This window comes from Hylobates moloch, unplaced genomic scaffold, assembly GCF_009828535.3.
Source record: "Hylobates moloch isolate HMO894 unplaced genomic scaffold, HMol_V3 SCAFFOLD_6, whole genome shotgun sequence".
Taxonomy (NCBI): Eukaryota; Metazoa; Chordata; class Mammalia; order Primates; family Hylobatidae; genus Hylobates; species Hylobates moloch.
In genome coordinates, this window is record NW_026652281.1 from 76574748 (window position 1) to 76590792 (window position 16045).

Here is a 16045-nt window from a genome sequence, read left to right on the forward strand (position 1 = left end):
ACCTTATTTAGTATTATCCGTTCACCTAGCAAATATTAATTGAGTATCTTCTGCTTTCCAAGGCTATGTTAGCACCTGGAATACATAGACACAATGTACATACATGCTTACAGTTGTATGTATGTATGTATGTATGTATGTATATATGTAAAATTACTTGCCCTGGAATTGTTCACTGTGAACGAAAGTATGTCAGCAGCTTTAGTACAATGTAATAGGTAATATCAAAGTTAATATTTATAATAGTTTAATAATACCAAGTTCCTTAGGAGCATTGAGTCGGGAATAACTACAGGTGTGGTGGGTCTAGAGAGGTGAAAAAGACTTACCTTGAGAAGAGTAAGTTTACCAAACAAACAGGAAGAGCAACCAAGAGAGAATAGTGCATGCAGGGTTCAAAGAGGACTGCCTGGTGAATTCTGTATCTCGGCATATCTGGGGGTGAAGGTGCAAATGACAGAAAAGAGGTAGATGAAGACGGAATAGTAGGTGTGGTGCAAATCATGGAAAACTTTTGTGCCATGAATGATTTTAAACATGAAAATGATGGGTGCCTAGAGGCAGTTAAGACTTAGAGTAGTCTAGGTAAGAGAGAGAAAGGTCAGTGGACATGAGAGGGAGTGCACTGCAAGAGAGTTTCAGAAATTAAAAGCAGAAAAGCTTGGTAACTCACTTAACTCATTCTTTGATTCAGCAGGGTAAGCCTGAAACACTTCCGTAACTGGTCAGCTAGTCAGTCTCCAACCCTCTCCAGACAGACCCCTCAGAGGTCAGACAAATACAGGATGGACCCGAGTCTCAGGCAGAAAAGAATAGGTGTTCACCGTAAATCATATCATTAGAGTGGCCTAGGTGTAAGGCATGCAGAGGCACTCTTACCTGGCAGAGTAGTCCATGGGCTTGGAGAAGCACAGGAGCTGAACAAGCGACAGTCCTGGCATACTTTGGAATGTGCAATCCAGTCTGCCATGCTAACCGTTCGCTGCACACCTACAGTAAGAAAAGTCTGATTTGTTAAGGGGAGTGGAGGCAAGGACATTTGACTAGGAAGTTCTGCATTACAGAAGGGTTGAATTGTATGTCTCAGATACTCTATGGGCCTAATATTCTGTGACTTCCAGGCAGTTTATAAAATCCCTTCACCTCAGCACCCGGACAGATTTGGTGACATGTATAGAAGGAGATTTTTTATTTTAGCCTTGGTTGGAGGCAGTTGGGCAAGGCTTCTAGGAGGCCTGTGATCTCTGAAGCTGAGATATGAAAGATAAACAGAAGTCAGGCAGGCAGAGGTGAAGGGAGGGGAAAGCATGAGAGGTGGAGTGGGGCTAGAATTTGAAGAGCCTTATAAACTGTTGAAGAATTTGAACATTGTCTTTTGTATGTTGGAGAGTACTAAGCCAGGAGATGACATGATCAGATTTGCACTTTCGAATGATGCCTCTGGGTGCAGTGTGGAGAATTGGAGTACATCTAGTATAGTCATTATCCAGGAGCTGTGGAGGAAGTGGAATTGACAGGGCTTGGTGATTCTAGCTTAAGCAGCCTCAAATGTATGATTGCTAATAAAATGATATTTTTGTGACATTCCTTTTTTTTCTATTGAATTTTACTTTGAAAGTTTATTAACTAAATTTTAGGGTCAGATTTCTAGATTGTACACATTGGACTAATGATTTTCAGAAATTAAAATTGTCGTGTAACAGAAGGAACCACTAGACCATAAACCAAACAGACCCTTGATTCTAAGTTCGTTTGCCATTCAGGGGAATGTAACTTTGGAATTTTTTTTTTTTTTTTTTTTTTTTTTTTTGAGACAGAGTCTCACTCGGTCACCCAGGCTGGAGTGCAGTGATGCAGTCTCTGCTCACTGCAACCCTCGTCTCCAGGATTCAAGTGGTTCTCGTGCCTCAGCCTCCCGAGTATAGCTGGGATTACAGGTGTGAGTCACCACACCCGGCTAATTTTTGTAATTTTAGTAGAGACGGGGTTTCACCATGTTGGCCAGGCTGGTCTCGAACTCCTGAACTCAGGTGATCTGCCCGCTTCAGCCTGCCAAAGTGCTGAGATTATAGGCGTGAGCCACCAGGCCCAGCCTGGAATTTTTCTGACCTGAAGAGTGAGAACAGGGAGTTGAGACAATGGGGAAATGGCAAAATAAATATGAATCCTAGGTTTGAGACCTAGCTCTGCTACTAATTGACTCTGTTATTCCAGTCATGCACCACTTAATTGCAATGTTTCAGTAAACAATGGGCCATGTATCCAATAGTGGGTCCATTGAGCTTGTAATACCATGTTTTATTGTACCTTTCCTGTTTAGCTATGTTTAGATACACCCTTCTGTTACAGTTGCCTACGTTACTCAGTACAGTAACACACTGTAGGTTAGTAGCTTAGGAGCAGTAGGCTAGGCCATAGGGCTTTGCTGTGTAGTGGGCTCTACCGTCTAGGTTTGTGTAAGGGCACTCTGATATTCACACAAATGAAATTGCCTAGTTTCTCCAAATGTAGCCCTGTTAAGTGACACGTGAGTGCAATTAGCTACTTGGCAAGTAACTTAACCTTTCTGAACTTGAGGTCCCTCATCTGCCAAATGGAATTAATAGTACCTCTTGGGCTTTTTTTTTTTTTTTTTCCCCTGAGACGGGGTCTCATCCCAGTTGCAGAGGTTGGAGTGCAGAGGCACAATCTCAGGTCGCTGCAGCCTTGACCTCCCGGACTCAGGTGACCGCCCCCACCCTGCCAACCTCAGCCTCCCGAGCAGCTGGGATTACAGGCGAGCACCGCCACACCTGGCTAGTTTTTTGTATTTTTATTAGAGATGAAGTTTTGCCATGTTGCCCAGGCTGGTCTCAAATTCCTGAGCTCAAGTGATCCGCCTGCCTCGGCCTCCCAAAGTGTTGGGATTATAGGCGTGAGCCGTGCACCCAGCCTAGTTTTATTTTAGATTCAGGGGGTACATGTTCATGTTTTTATACAGGTATATTGCATACTGGTAGAGATATATTGCATACTGGTGGAGATTGGGCTTCCAGTAAGCCCATTGCCCAAACAGTGAACATTTTACCCAGTAAGTAGTTTTTCAACCCTTGCCACCCTCCCCACTTGTGGAGTCCCAAGAGCCTATTAATAATTTCTATCTTTGGGTATACATTGATTAGCTCCTACTTAAAAGTGAGAACATATAATATTTGATTTTCTCTTTAGTTCACGTAGGATAATGGCTCCCAGCTCCATCCATGTTGCTGCAAAAGACATGATTGTGTTCTTTTTTATGGTGGTCCTCTTGGGATGTTTTGAGGATGAAGTGCCTGAATGCATCTCAGGCACTTAGGTGCTGGAACAGGGTTAGACACATCAGTGGTCAGCAGATCATAGCCATCATTGCCATTACTGCCTTCATCACTATCTCATCAGATGCCCTACCTCCAAGACAAATATTCTCCACTGCACATTTAGCTCCATTTGCTTAAACTGAACCTATCACGTAGGTTTTACATTTCATTTTGTTGATGTTCCCCTTGTGTTGATTAATGAAATAAAATTGCACCCTTGCTGCCTCGTTATATCATCTGTTTCTCTTAGATTAAAGGAAGTTTTCATAAGTGGAAATTGTTCTTACTAGAAAAAAATATATAATTTATCATCTCAAGTATAAGAATTAATCACCTGAAATGTGGCAGTTATGCTTTCCTCATGTATCCTGTACAGCCGTTACTTCATTTATGTCCCATTTCACTCCCAAGTGGCTTTAATTCCGCTTATAGAACAGATACATAGTTCACACAGATCAGAGTGACAAGATTGAGGATGCGAGAGCCAGAGGGGAAATGGAAGCAGTGGAGATGCATTGAGTCAGGGATAGGTCAGTGCCCACCAGCAAGAGGTGCGAGGCCCTGTCAGGGACAAGCTCCATCATCCCTGAGTTACCCATGTGGATGCTGGCACATTGTGACTTGAAGCCAGAAGAAAGAGTGAGGCTGGAGTGGCATGCAGGGCCTGGCTGTGTGTTATAGATGTTCATAGTAGGAGCCGGCTGGAGTTGCAAGCAAGGTTCTATTTGCATCCACTTCAAATTCAACATGAATGGAGGAGACTTGGTTTTCTCTTCCAAATTTACTCCTTCCGGTGTCATTCTTTTCTTTTTTTTTTTTTTTTGGAGACGGAGTCTTGCCCTCTTCCCAGGCTAGAGTGCAGTGGCATGATCTCAGCTCACTGCAACCTCCGCCTCCTGGGTTCAAATGATTCTCCTGCCTCAGCCTCCCGAGTAGCTGTAGCTGGGACTATAGGTGCGTGCCACCATGCCCAGCTAATTTTTGTATTTTTAGTAGGGACAGAGTTTCACCATGTTGGCCAGGTTGGTCTCAATCTCTTGACCTCGTGATCTGCCCACCTCGGCCTTCCAAAGTGCTGGGATTACAGGCATGAGCCACCGCGCCTGGCCCCATCCTTTCTAACAGTTTATTGAGATATAATTTACTTATAATTCAGTCTTTTAGTATATTCATGGTGGTGTGTAGCCATCACCACAGTCCATTTTAAACATTTTTATTGCCTAAAAAGAACCCCTGAGCCATCATAGCCCTCCACCATACAAGTGTTTTAATGATTTGGAAGTAAGTTTGTACTCATATTCTGGTCACTTAATGATGTTTATGCATCTCATAAAATGAAATTCACAGTGGTCATTTTCAGACATTCTTCAAATGCGATGTTAGAATCTCAATGTAAAAGAGTTACTCTAGAGAACACAGCCTAGAGCCCACAGATCTAATGGAAAGTGTTCATGTTACATTTGAAAAGCTATAAGAAATAAATCTGTGTGTATTTTGCTCACATTTCTCTATTATTCTTCCCTTGTTAGGTGCTATTTCAAGTGGTTTCAGGCTGGAAGAGTCTCCATTTGTTCCCTATGACTTTATGAACAGCAGTACTTCACCAGCCAGTCCTCCAGGTTCAATAGGAGATGGCTGGCCACGTGCCAAATCGCCTAACGGCTCTAGCAGTGTTAATTGGCCACCAGGTAAAATTTTTTCTAACACCTTCTTTCATGAGACTGTGTTTCCATTAAGGTTTTGTTACATCTGGACTTATACTGATGTAGCCCAGATCGGCGTGCTTAGACTGACCTGTGCGGATGAGAAGGAATGCAGAAGTGATAGAGGAAAAGTTAAGCATGAAGTCTTGGGCAAGTGAGTGTGTCAGCCTGTTACCTATGCCTTTATGCTCAAGCAGCAGAGGTAGAAGTGAGTCCCATTGACCAGCATGAAGAATTATATTAAAAACTTCAGGCTGGGCGCAGTGGCGCATGCCAGTAATCCCAGCACTTTGGGAGGCCAAGGCGGGCAGATCATGAGGTCAGGAGATCGAGACCATGCTGGCTAACACAGTGAAACCCCGTCTCTACTAAAGCTACAAAAAATTAGCCGGGCGTGGTGGCGGGCGCCTGTAGTCCCAGCTACAGAGGCTGAGGCAGGAGAATGGCGTGAACCTGGGAAGCGGAGCTTGCAGTGAGCCGAGATTGCGCCACTGCACTCCAGCCTGGGCGACAGAGCAAGACAACAACAACAAAAACTTTAATTCACTGTTTCTCATAAGTTGTGTCAGGGAGTAACTTGCAGTATTTTCATTCATACATAGGAGTTACCAGAAGTGCTTCTATGGCCTGCTTTCTCCTGCCTGAGTTGCAGTAGCTTTGTGATTTGTCTTAAAGCTTAAAGCACTTTTAAATGTTACTGTTTAAAAATAGACATGAATCTGGCGGGTATGGTGGCTCATGCCTGTAATCCCAGCACTTTGGGAGGCTGAGGCGGGCAGGTAACAAGGTCTCAGGAGATCGAGACCATCCTGGCTAACACGGTGAAACCCCATCTCTACTAAAAATACAAAAAAAAAGTTAGCCGGGTGTGGCGGTGTGTGCCTGTAGTCCCAGCTACTTGGGAGGCTGAGGCAGGAGAGTGGCGTGAACACAGGAGGCGGAGCTCGCAGTGAGCCAAGGTCATGCCACTGCACTCCAGCCTGGGCAACAGAACGAGATTCCGTCTCAAAAAAAACATGAATCACAGCCAGACATGGTGGCTTATGCCTGTAATGGCAGCACTTTGGGAGGCTGCTTCTATAATACTAATTGTATTACTGAACCGTCCTCTTAGAGTGTTAGTATAAATTGGGAAGTATTTGAGAGTTGCATAGGATTTAGGAATAAAGGTTTTGGATATTTATTAATGGATTTTAAAGTGATGATTAAGCTTTGAACTAATTTTAAATTTCCATTTCCAGAATTTCGTCCTGGTGAGCCATGGAAAGGTTATCCAAACATTGACCCTGAAACTGACCCTTACGTCACTCCTGGCAGTGTCATAAACAATCTTTCAATTAATACTGTGCGGGAAGTTGACCACCTCAGGGACAGGAACAGTGGTATGTAGGGGGTGCAAATCAATTTCTGAGTGACACTTAACACAGGTTAAGAATGGCTCATGTAGTACCCAGCTACTCTGGGAGACTGAGGCAGGAGGATCACTTGAGCCCAGGAGCTTGAGGCAAGTCTGGGCAACATAGTTGTGGGACCCTGTCTCTTTGAAAAAGAAAGAAAACGAAGAAGAAGAATGGCAGGCAGAATTCTCACTGTTCCTATAGGTGGCTCTTTAATTTGGCTACTTTTTAAATGATGAGGATTTTATCATCCCTTAGTATGGCAAATATGTATATTAATTTAATAAGCTAACACAAGGGACCAGCAAACCTTTGCTTTCCAGGAATTGTATTAAAGGAATGAAAAAACAGCAAATGAAGATTGTTACTAACTTTATACTGAGTTACAAGATTATGGTAATTTAAAAAATGGATGTTTCTTGTAAAAGATGTTATATTATTATATATGCTTGTATACTCTGAATATTGAAGGACTTTCATCTGGAAGAGCAAATTAGGCTGTCTTTCAGAGAGTAAGAATAAGACCAATTTAAGGATCCCTGCAGTCCAGATGTGCTTTTTAATTGGTTAGCAGATAAAATCCTATTACCTGCCACGGGGTTGCTTTTCACCTCAAGGCATTTAGATGTGTTTCATCCATAATTTTGTACCAGAAGAGTGTTAATGAAATGAATTTTTTAAATATTAAAAAGTATTTTCTGTCTTTTTAAAATACCATCTATACCTTTAAACAGTTTATAAAGCACATGTGAAGCAGCCACCATGTTGCATTAGACATGTAATTTACAGAAGTAACAAGTGTCTGTGCACCAGCAGAGAAGAGTCCTCAGCATTGTGAAATGGCTGGGTTTCACAGACAGCTCTGCCCCCTATGGGGGACACTAAGCCAAGCATAAATTCTCACGGCGTGGGAGTTAATGGAAGAATCCGATGGCTCTGAAAGTCAGTAGAGTTTGAATTTGATGTTAAAGGAAATAGAACGTTGAAGGCTTTGAGTGGAAGAATCTTTAAGATGGGGTAATCTGGCTGTGGTGAGCAGAGTGGATTGGGTTGGGAGACAAGTCCGGGAACTGGTGTAGTAATCCAGATGGTGGTCGGGTCTAGAGCTCAACTAGAGTAGTGGTCGATGGGGTTTTGAAAATGGAAAGCCACACCACGTTTGGGAGCCTGAATGTATCACGTAATGGAGAAGACTGAAGGGCAGACAAATGGGAAGCCACACCAGGTTTGGGAGCCTGAATATGTTGCGTAATGGAGAAGGCTGAAGGGCCTGTTCACTGGTAGTGTCTGTGACCGGGTGCCTTAGAGAGCAGGATAGCCAGTAAGAAGTCACTGGAGCTCAGGGGCGAGTTAGGAGCACCAAGACTCGAACCTTCTTTTAGATCCAGTGCTGGGAAGCAGAGCCGAGTGCTGTCTTGGTGGCTGGACCCCATTGCTAGAGCGCATCCTCACAGCCAGTGAGGACAAAATCAGAGGGAAAATGCCTGTGCTGAGCCAAGGCAGAGACAATTGGCGAGCTCGCTCAGCATGCTCTTCTGAAGGCAAGAAGGAAGATGTCTCGGGCACCATCTTACCCTGAGTGGACCTGTTTCCTTTCTTGTGGCATACTGTTACGCTTTGATTTCTCTGGAAGCTTTTGCTTTTTCTAAACCTCCACGTCCCTTGCTCTGGTGGCTGATTGGACTCTTCCCACACACAGGGTCATCCTCATCCTTGAACACCACGCTGCCTTCAACTAGTGCCTGGTCATCCATTCGTGCCTCCAACTACAACGTTCCCCTCAGCAGTACAGCACAAAGCACTTCAGGTGGGCCTCGCCTTCACTCAGGAAGGGAGGGTTGGTCACAGCCAGAGCCGCAGCTGTTGTTTTAATGCCCTCTTCTTTCGTCCAGTCTTCTCAGGGAATTAGGAGATTTCTGTTTGTGAGCCGGGGAAATTATTTTTAACATCCCTTACTCCTTTTTAAACTTACTGTACCCAGCAGTTATCTACTAAAATCAGTTTTCACTGAATAGCTCTCATCTCATCTCAGAGCCACAGCAGCTCTGTAATTAAATGTAATTTAATCCAAACTAGTTCTCAGACTATCTGCAGTGGAGGATCTTTAAAAAGAAAAAAAAACAATGCCAATCCTCATAGACTGATAATTTTGTAAAATGCGGTAAACGTGAATTCTGAATTGCTAGGAAAATGATGGCACATTTGAGGGTTACAGGAATGTCAGGTTGCTGTCTGTCTACACATGCGCACTCTGAATTTCTGGACTCATCCTGCAGCAGATTAGTAAGAGACTGTGTTGTGGTCTTCTGGCCATACCCTAAGTAGCACTGACCTAATGCATACACACGTTGTAAGTGAAGTAAGAAAAAGAGTTGATAGTGGTGGAAGACAGGAATTGTTCCACTCCTTGCTGTCCCCTCATGCTTTTAGCATGATAGTTGATGTAGTTTACTGTGTACCTGATCCCTGCATACCCACTCATGTCTCCATTGCTGCGAGGCAGTGTGTGTCAGGAACTGGGCCTGCTGTCTTTTTCTTTCTTCCTTCCTTTCCTTCTTTCTCCCTCTGTCTTCCCTTCCTTTCCTTTCTTCCTCCCTCCCTTTTTCTTTTTTTTTTTTTTTTTTTTTTTTGGCCATACGGGCTTAGTTTTGAATCCTGGCTCTACATTAGACCCATAGGCAAATTACTTACCCACTCTGTCCTCAGTAGACTGTGTCAGGACCACAGACAAACATGCCAGGTGCCTGGCAGCCAATGCTCAGCACAGAGAGGCAGGCACCGCGTGAAGATCTCCTTTGGCAGTTCCCGGGTTGGGCCTCTTTTGCAGTCCTTTTTTCCTTGGGTAAACAGAGTTCTAAAATTCACTTAAATGGCCTGACTTTGTTGAGTGACTCAATTATGGTTATTAAGAAGTTCACAATTGCTATTTTAGAGCAATTCAGATTGTTTTCCATTTCAGTTCAAGTACAGTTTTGGACACTGGCCTAAGAATTTCATAGGTCTTACAGCTGTTAATAACAGAGCAATGGCTTGAGTATTTGGAGGGATGGAAAGCAGTTTCCTTTGGGCTGATTTTCTTTTTTGGCAGTTTAGTTGATTTGGGGTTTTAACAGTTTCTTTTGTTTGTTAGATTTGCTTTTTGTGGGAGAATGGATGTCATTATTTAAATTTCCTCCTTTCTTAAACATTATTCCTCCCCTCTCCATTTTTTATCCCCCTTTGAGTAGCCAGAAATAGTGATTCCAAATTGACATGGTCTCCTGGTTCAGTTACAAACACCTCTCTGGCTCATGAGCTGTGGAAGGTCCCTTTGCCACCTAAAAACATCACTGCTCCATCCCGCCCACCTCCGGGACTGACTGGTCAGAAGCCACCCTTGTCTACGTGGGATAATTCTCCCCTTCGTATAGGTGGAGGATGGGGAAATTCTGACGCCAGATATACCCCAGGTAAGATGAAGTCATAAGGTGGTTTTCTGTGGTTTATTTGCGAAACGCTAACCAGTACCAACAGTCAAGTTTAACAGAGACCTGAACAGTAAACTATTGCCTCACCTCCATCAGGGGGAATGAGAACTTCAGTAAACAAATGATCCACCCAAAGACACACAACAGGCCGCAGTAACATTAATGCATTAGGAAGCTCCATTGTCTCAGAAGTTCCTCAAGACCACATCTTAAAATGTGTAGGAACTTCCTGCTCGTGGCAGGCTTAAACCACATCACATGGAGCAGAAGCCAGTATTGGGCAAGTCTGGGGAACATGGGAGCAGGCCATCTGAGCCTTGAAGACTAGGGGGGTTAGCTTGGCCTGTATTAAACAGGGACATTTGAGAGTGAAAGAGAGTGCTGTTGATTAATCATACACAGCCAACAGGCATAAGCCAGAAGGCCCCGGCAAACTGGTTCCTCTGCCTCTCCTCATTCTATAATGACTAACATTGGATTTGTACTGGCATCATTTCCTGCCTGTGCCATCTCCACACCATACATATACACACACAGCCCCAGATGAGCCTAGCAGTTTCCCCAATAAATACAGTCTTACCCTTCACTCTACCTTGCCTGCAAACTACCAAACATTCCCATCTTCAAGCTGAAAATGAGTAATAAAACCTCATTAATATTTTCTGATTAAATGTGTAATTTCTGATATTTAGACGGGTGATTGGCTGTAGGAAAACTTGCAGCTTTTCCTTTGGGTGCGGGTTAATTATAGGAAAAGAACACTAAAGTACGTGCCAAGCTACTGAATGCAAGTTAACATAATTGGTGTGGTGTGAGTGGTTTTTGGTTTGGTGTGAGTGGTTTTTGGAGGCCACAGACATCTGTCTGGATGCCAGCTAAGAGACTGGCAGTACACAGCGAGGGGCGCTAGTGAAAGTGGCCCAGGAGCCCACCCCAGGGAGGCTTGGTGCAGTTGAGTGGAATCAGGAAACCTATAGTAGTAAGCCAAGCGAACTGAGAGGCAGCCTCTGCCAAGGCCCAGACACCTGAGAAAGCACAAAGGCTCCCGTTGGAGTAATGAGAGGATTGCAGGGAGTGGGGAGGATTCTGTGAGAGGTGGATAGGCCTGAGCTGTGTCATGGAACGGTCTTCCCCAGCACCTGAAGTGTTTGTGAGGTGCCTTGGGTTGTAGGTGGGGTCAGTGATGAGGGCTGTACTCCCAGGGGAAGAGTGGATGCCACAGGGGTCCAGCAGGAAGGCCAGATGGGGAGCCCCTGCAGCAACCCCAGTGAAAACAAGGAGTGTCTGTGCGATCGCAAGCTCTGGAATCCCCTTAAAGCTTCATGCCCTGAAGGACACACACGCAGAGTGATCAGACATTACTGAAGTCTTCCCCAGATGGTACTGTTTGAGATGATTTTAGCTCCTATCAATGAGAAGATCTCAAAAAGATGCAGCCTTTTGTGGCTCACTGCCCTCCTGTGTGGTGAACTGGGAGCCATTCTGAGCTCACTGTCCCCAGAGGCAGAGCCCCCTGCCATAGGAGTTAATGCTTGGCCATGGCTAGGGCAAGCTCAGATTCTGGGCCTAGGGAGAAAGCCTCCCATGTAGAAGTGCAAGGAAGTGAAGGAAGCCAAGAGGCCAGGTGATCTGCTGAGTAACTGTAGTTGGACTGTTTCAGTCCTGGAAAACTGACTTGTTCTTCTTTTCCTTGTTTAGGTTCCAGCTGGGGTGAGAGCAGCTCAGGGAGAATAACAAATTGGCTTGTTCTAAAAAACCTTACACCTCAGGTAAGGATACCAGATATGCTGGTTTATGTGGCTACGCCAGGGAGCATGGGAACAGAGGTTCAGGTCTGGGTGTGAGACAAGGTGGTAGTGAGGCCGAGCAGAGGAAACAGCAGAGGAGTGGTCTGTAGACCTCAGGCAGGCTGTGGTCGAATCTGGTGGTTCACGCTGTAATGTGCCTGGGAACCAACCAAAAATGCAGATTCCCAGGCCTCACCCAGAGATTGAGTCAGTAGATCTGGGCTAGGAGCTGGGACTCTGCATTTGTATGAGGGCCTGCAGATGAATTTGACACAGGTGGTCCTTGTTGGCACGTGGAGAAACCATGGTCTGCCCCCGAGGTGAGAGCTTTTTCTTAGCCCCTGGCCCGCCCCCTCCTCTGGAAGCTGGGTGTTGAGCTCCCACCTCCCTCCTCCCCCAGGGAACAGAACCTTGATGGATGCTGTCCTCAGGGCAGGGAAGAGAGAAGACATGGAGCCACAGTGGGGATCTGGGGAGTGTCCAGGAGTCTAGAGGCTGGAGCAGTATGGCTCCGGGAGCAGTGGAGGTGGGGAAGGCGGCTCTGCACTCCATCAGAGCAACGTCAGAGTGTCAGTGAAGAGTGGTGCCAGGAGCACAGAGCCTCAAGAAAGAGAGGAGGGGCAGCGGTGCAGCCTGAAACGGCCTCCTGGAGGGCCCGCGGTGACGCCTCTCACTGGCAGTTTCCACACTGTTTCCTAGATCGATGGCTCAACTCTGCGCACTCTGTGCATGCAGCACGGCCCGCTGATCACATTCCACCTGAACCTCCCTCACGGAAATGCTCTGGTCCGCTACAGTTCAAAAGAAGAGGTAGTGAAGGCACAAAAGTCTCTGCACATGTAAGTTGGCTGTTGGGCTCCCAGTTGGAAGAATCGAGGGGAAGGAGTTGTGTGAGAGCACAGCCTGACCCGAGGCAGTGCACGGGGTCCTGCGTGGGTGGCTCCTGCTGGCTGCAGTAGTGCCCTGATTCCAAGGTCGGCATTCCTAAGTGGGGAATCAGACCTGGTCAGATGGCCCTACAAAGTCCCTTACATTGCCCATGGGAGACAGAGGAAGTTCGCTCTGGGCAAGGCACCAGGCCCTGGAGAGCTGTGGGTGCAGGCTCGGGTGAAGGGAGGGCACGCAGGTTATGTGGTGTGGTCTCTCCCTCTGTGCCTTCTGTGGCTTTTCTAGCAGAGACAAGTTGCACCCTCACTTGTGAGTGAATGAAGCCCTCCTGGCGTGCTGTCCTCATGTGTCCGCGGTGCCTCTCTCCTCTAGGTGTGTACTGGGGAACACTACTATTCTTGCTGAGTTTGCCAGTGAAGAGGAGATCAGTCGTTTCTTTGCACAAAGCCAGTCTCTGACCCCTTCTCCCGGCTGGCAGTCTCTCGGGTCCAGCCAGAGCCGGCTGGGCTCCCTCGACTGTTCCCACTCATTCTCCAGCCGGACCGATCTCAATCACTGGAATGGTGCTGGGCTGTCGGGAACTAACTGTGGAGACCTTCACGGCACTTCACTCTGGGGGACCCCGCATTATTCCACAAGCCTGTGGGGTCCTCCAAGCAGCAGCGACCCCCGAGGAATTAGCAGCCCATCTCCCATTAACGCTTTTCTTTCTGTTGACCACCTGGGTGGGGGTGGAGAGTCCATGTAACAGTGTAGATGCAGACTCACCGACCGGGACCTCAGACGCGAGGGAAAGGAGCACTAAGTGGGGCTCGCCGCCTGCAGCCAGGGGCCGCCTGTGGGAACAGCTATTCTCTGCACATTTTCCACTTTGTTTTCCCCAAAACATATCAGTTTGAATACTTGAATCATGCAGGCCAATATTATAATGTGAAAAGGTATCTACTCTATTTACACTCCCAAATAGCGCCATACATGCTAAACCGTAGAGAATGAGCTCGCTTGTGTCTATTCATCATGTTTAGCCTTTGGATTCTTTTTTTTTTCCTTCTATTCCTCCCCCCCCCCCCCCCCCCCCACCCTTTTTTTTCTCTCTTGCAAAACCATTTTTTGGGCTGATAACGTATGAGCTTTTCCCTTTGCACTGAATGATGTTCTCTCCGTCTCATCGGCAGTATGGGGGGCAGCTGTCCCAGTGTCAATGTTTACTCAAGGGTGTTCTTAGGAGGCGTGCGCTCTCTACTATGCCTTGATGTTGCCTACCTTATTGTGGTATCGTGGAGTTTAAAAGATCAAGTTAGGATGCTGACTTAGGATTATTAATGAAAGTGTTGCACCAGTTTTTTCATGTTGTAAAACTAAAGAATTTCGCTCTGCAGTTTGAAAAACTGTGGCCACAGCTGTGACTTGCAGCCCACCTGCCACCCAGGACGGGCCCTGCACTTTGAATAGGCTTTCCATTTTGTTTTGGAGGTTCTCACGTTGAACCTTCTTGTTTACAGATTTTTTTGTTTGTTTTTTGAGAAAAAAAATGTTTACTCTTCCATCATTTAAAAAAAATGTAAAAGACAAAAAAAATGGAGGATGATTTAAAAGATGCTTTCTATCTCTGGGAAAAAGGAGCAGCATTTGGCCATGTTCTTTTGTTTTTCTATTCCTGTCCCAAATCAAAGAGCATGGTTCTCAGGAAAACCAGTTCCCCAGTTTAAAAAAAAAAAAAAAAAAAAAAAATCCTTGTAGTTTCTTATAGGAAAAAAAGAAAAACCCCAACTTTTAGCACTGATACTACATATTGCTCTGTTAAAGAATTTTCTCTGCCAAAAAAAAAAGAAAAAACAAAAAAACGCTTAAAGCTGGAGTTTGACATTCTGCTTTCAGATGCTGTCTTTTTATTAGTGAGTGATGATGGTTTGCTAATAATCAATAGGTAATAATTTTTTGTAATCCCATCAAGTGGCTCCATATGTTTCTGCTCTCTTGTGACTGTGTTAATGTTTAACTGTTGTACCTTAAAGCCGAAATCAGTAACTATGCATACTGTAACCAAGGTATTGGGCTTACAGAGTTGTTTGTTGTATAAAGAAAATTTTAAATGTTGTTGCAAACTAACGAGTTACACCATTTTAAACTTTCTTTCCTTCCCCCTTTTTTTGCCCACAAATGGTATTATAATGCTTGCTTAGTCAAAGAAGAGAGACTAAACAAGGGTAAAAATTTTAACAGTACAGAATTTGCCATCATATCATTGCCTTGATTCTAACTGTTTGTGTCCTAAGATGCAAAAGAAGTCAGTGGCTTTTAACTGTTTACAAATAGAATGTGATTGTAAAATGTACAGTTTGGTTGTGTTTGAATTATGAAATTTCTTCAGATATAATAAACCATGACTTTTTGGCTGCTCAACATTAATTGTCTCCTTTTTGTGAATTTATTTGTAGGCTCTTTTTTATAATGAAAGTTTCAAAGTTGCTACGTATGAGGGTTCTCATAGAGCAACCGATAAAAATTTAAGCAAATATTTGAACATTTTATCTGAACTCATCACAATTTCACCCTGAAATAATGTGAGAACAATGGGAAACTGTAGCTTGCTCCTTCCCACCCTCTCTGAGCATCTTTGGGATCTTGTTGCTCAAAACTCTTCTGTGACTTCATCTTCCCCACCATTTGTGCCCATCTCAAGCCTCAGCAAGAAACCATGTGGAACATGAAGCTTAATGACTTGACAGTGTACTAGTGTTAAACTCTCATACCTCTGTTACAAAGCGAGAAACGCCACACCCGGACTGGCCTTTTCTTCCCCCTTCACCGCCCTCGCTTCTCCCTGCAGGAGCTCGGGGCGAAACCTGTGTATGGATTTCAGTGTATGACTTCAGATCATGCTCCAACTTGCCAGGTGTAAGCTAATGTTGTCGGACACCTTACTATAAGCAAATGTTATTCAGTGCGTTCAGTGTATATTGACTTCCATACTGGTTTTTCCAAAAACCAAAGGTAGCTTTGAAAAACCATGTCTGGAAATGTTTGGAGCGTTAAGCTGATTGACCTTCTGACCTTGGGGCTTTGAGTAGTATATAATTCATAACTGCGTTAATTGTATTGTTAAAGTGTTTGGGAGTTTTTTGCGCTTGTTATGTGGAAATAAAGTGTTTGATTTAAAATTTTTTAAAGTGGTTTGGATCTTTGCCTAGTCCTTAAATAAATACAGCTCTATTCCCTAAGCCACCCTTACTTCTTGGTCTTAATCCCGACTGCCAGTGCCTGGATGCTTCCCTTTGTCTGCAGCTGACCATGCTGGGACCCTGGCTCAGGGCTTTCTAGTCACTCAGAGCCACCAAGAGTCAGGGTAAACTTTTTAACACAGGCACTTAACACGTTTTATCCTTCTTTCTTTTCTCTTTCTTCCTTTTTTTTCTGTCTTCTTTTTCTTTCTTTTTTTTTTCTTTCGACAGGGTTTCACTCTGGATC

The 16045-nt window shown here is 44.8% G+C and overlaps 1 protein-coding gene across 6 annotated transcripts in view; it reads left to right on the forward strand.

Annotated features, from left to right (window-relative positions):
* The window catches only part of TNRC6A (trinucleotide repeat containing adaptor 6A), a 213661-nt gene extending 197914 nt beyond the window's left edge, over positions 1-15747 (forward strand). For all 6 annotated transcript variants that reach the window (XM_058440833.1, XM_058440835.1, XM_058440834.1 and 3 more), the window contains 7 exons: positions 4865-5023; positions 6280-6420; positions 8135-8242; positions 9663-9884; positions 11601-11671; positions 12389-12528; positions 12950-15747. In XM_058440833.1, the coding sequence (XP_058296816.1) occupies positions 4865-5023; positions 6280-6420; positions 8135-8242; positions 9663-9884; positions 11601-11671; positions 12389-12528; positions 12950-13325 (1217 nt within the window). In that variant the 3' untranslated portion in view covers positions 13326-15747. The remainder of the gene's footprint in view (positions 1-4864; positions 5024-6279; positions 6421-8134; positions 8243-9662; positions 9885-11600; positions 11672-12388; positions 12529-12949) is intronic.
* The last annotated feature ends 298 nt before the right edge of the window (positions 15748-16045 follow it).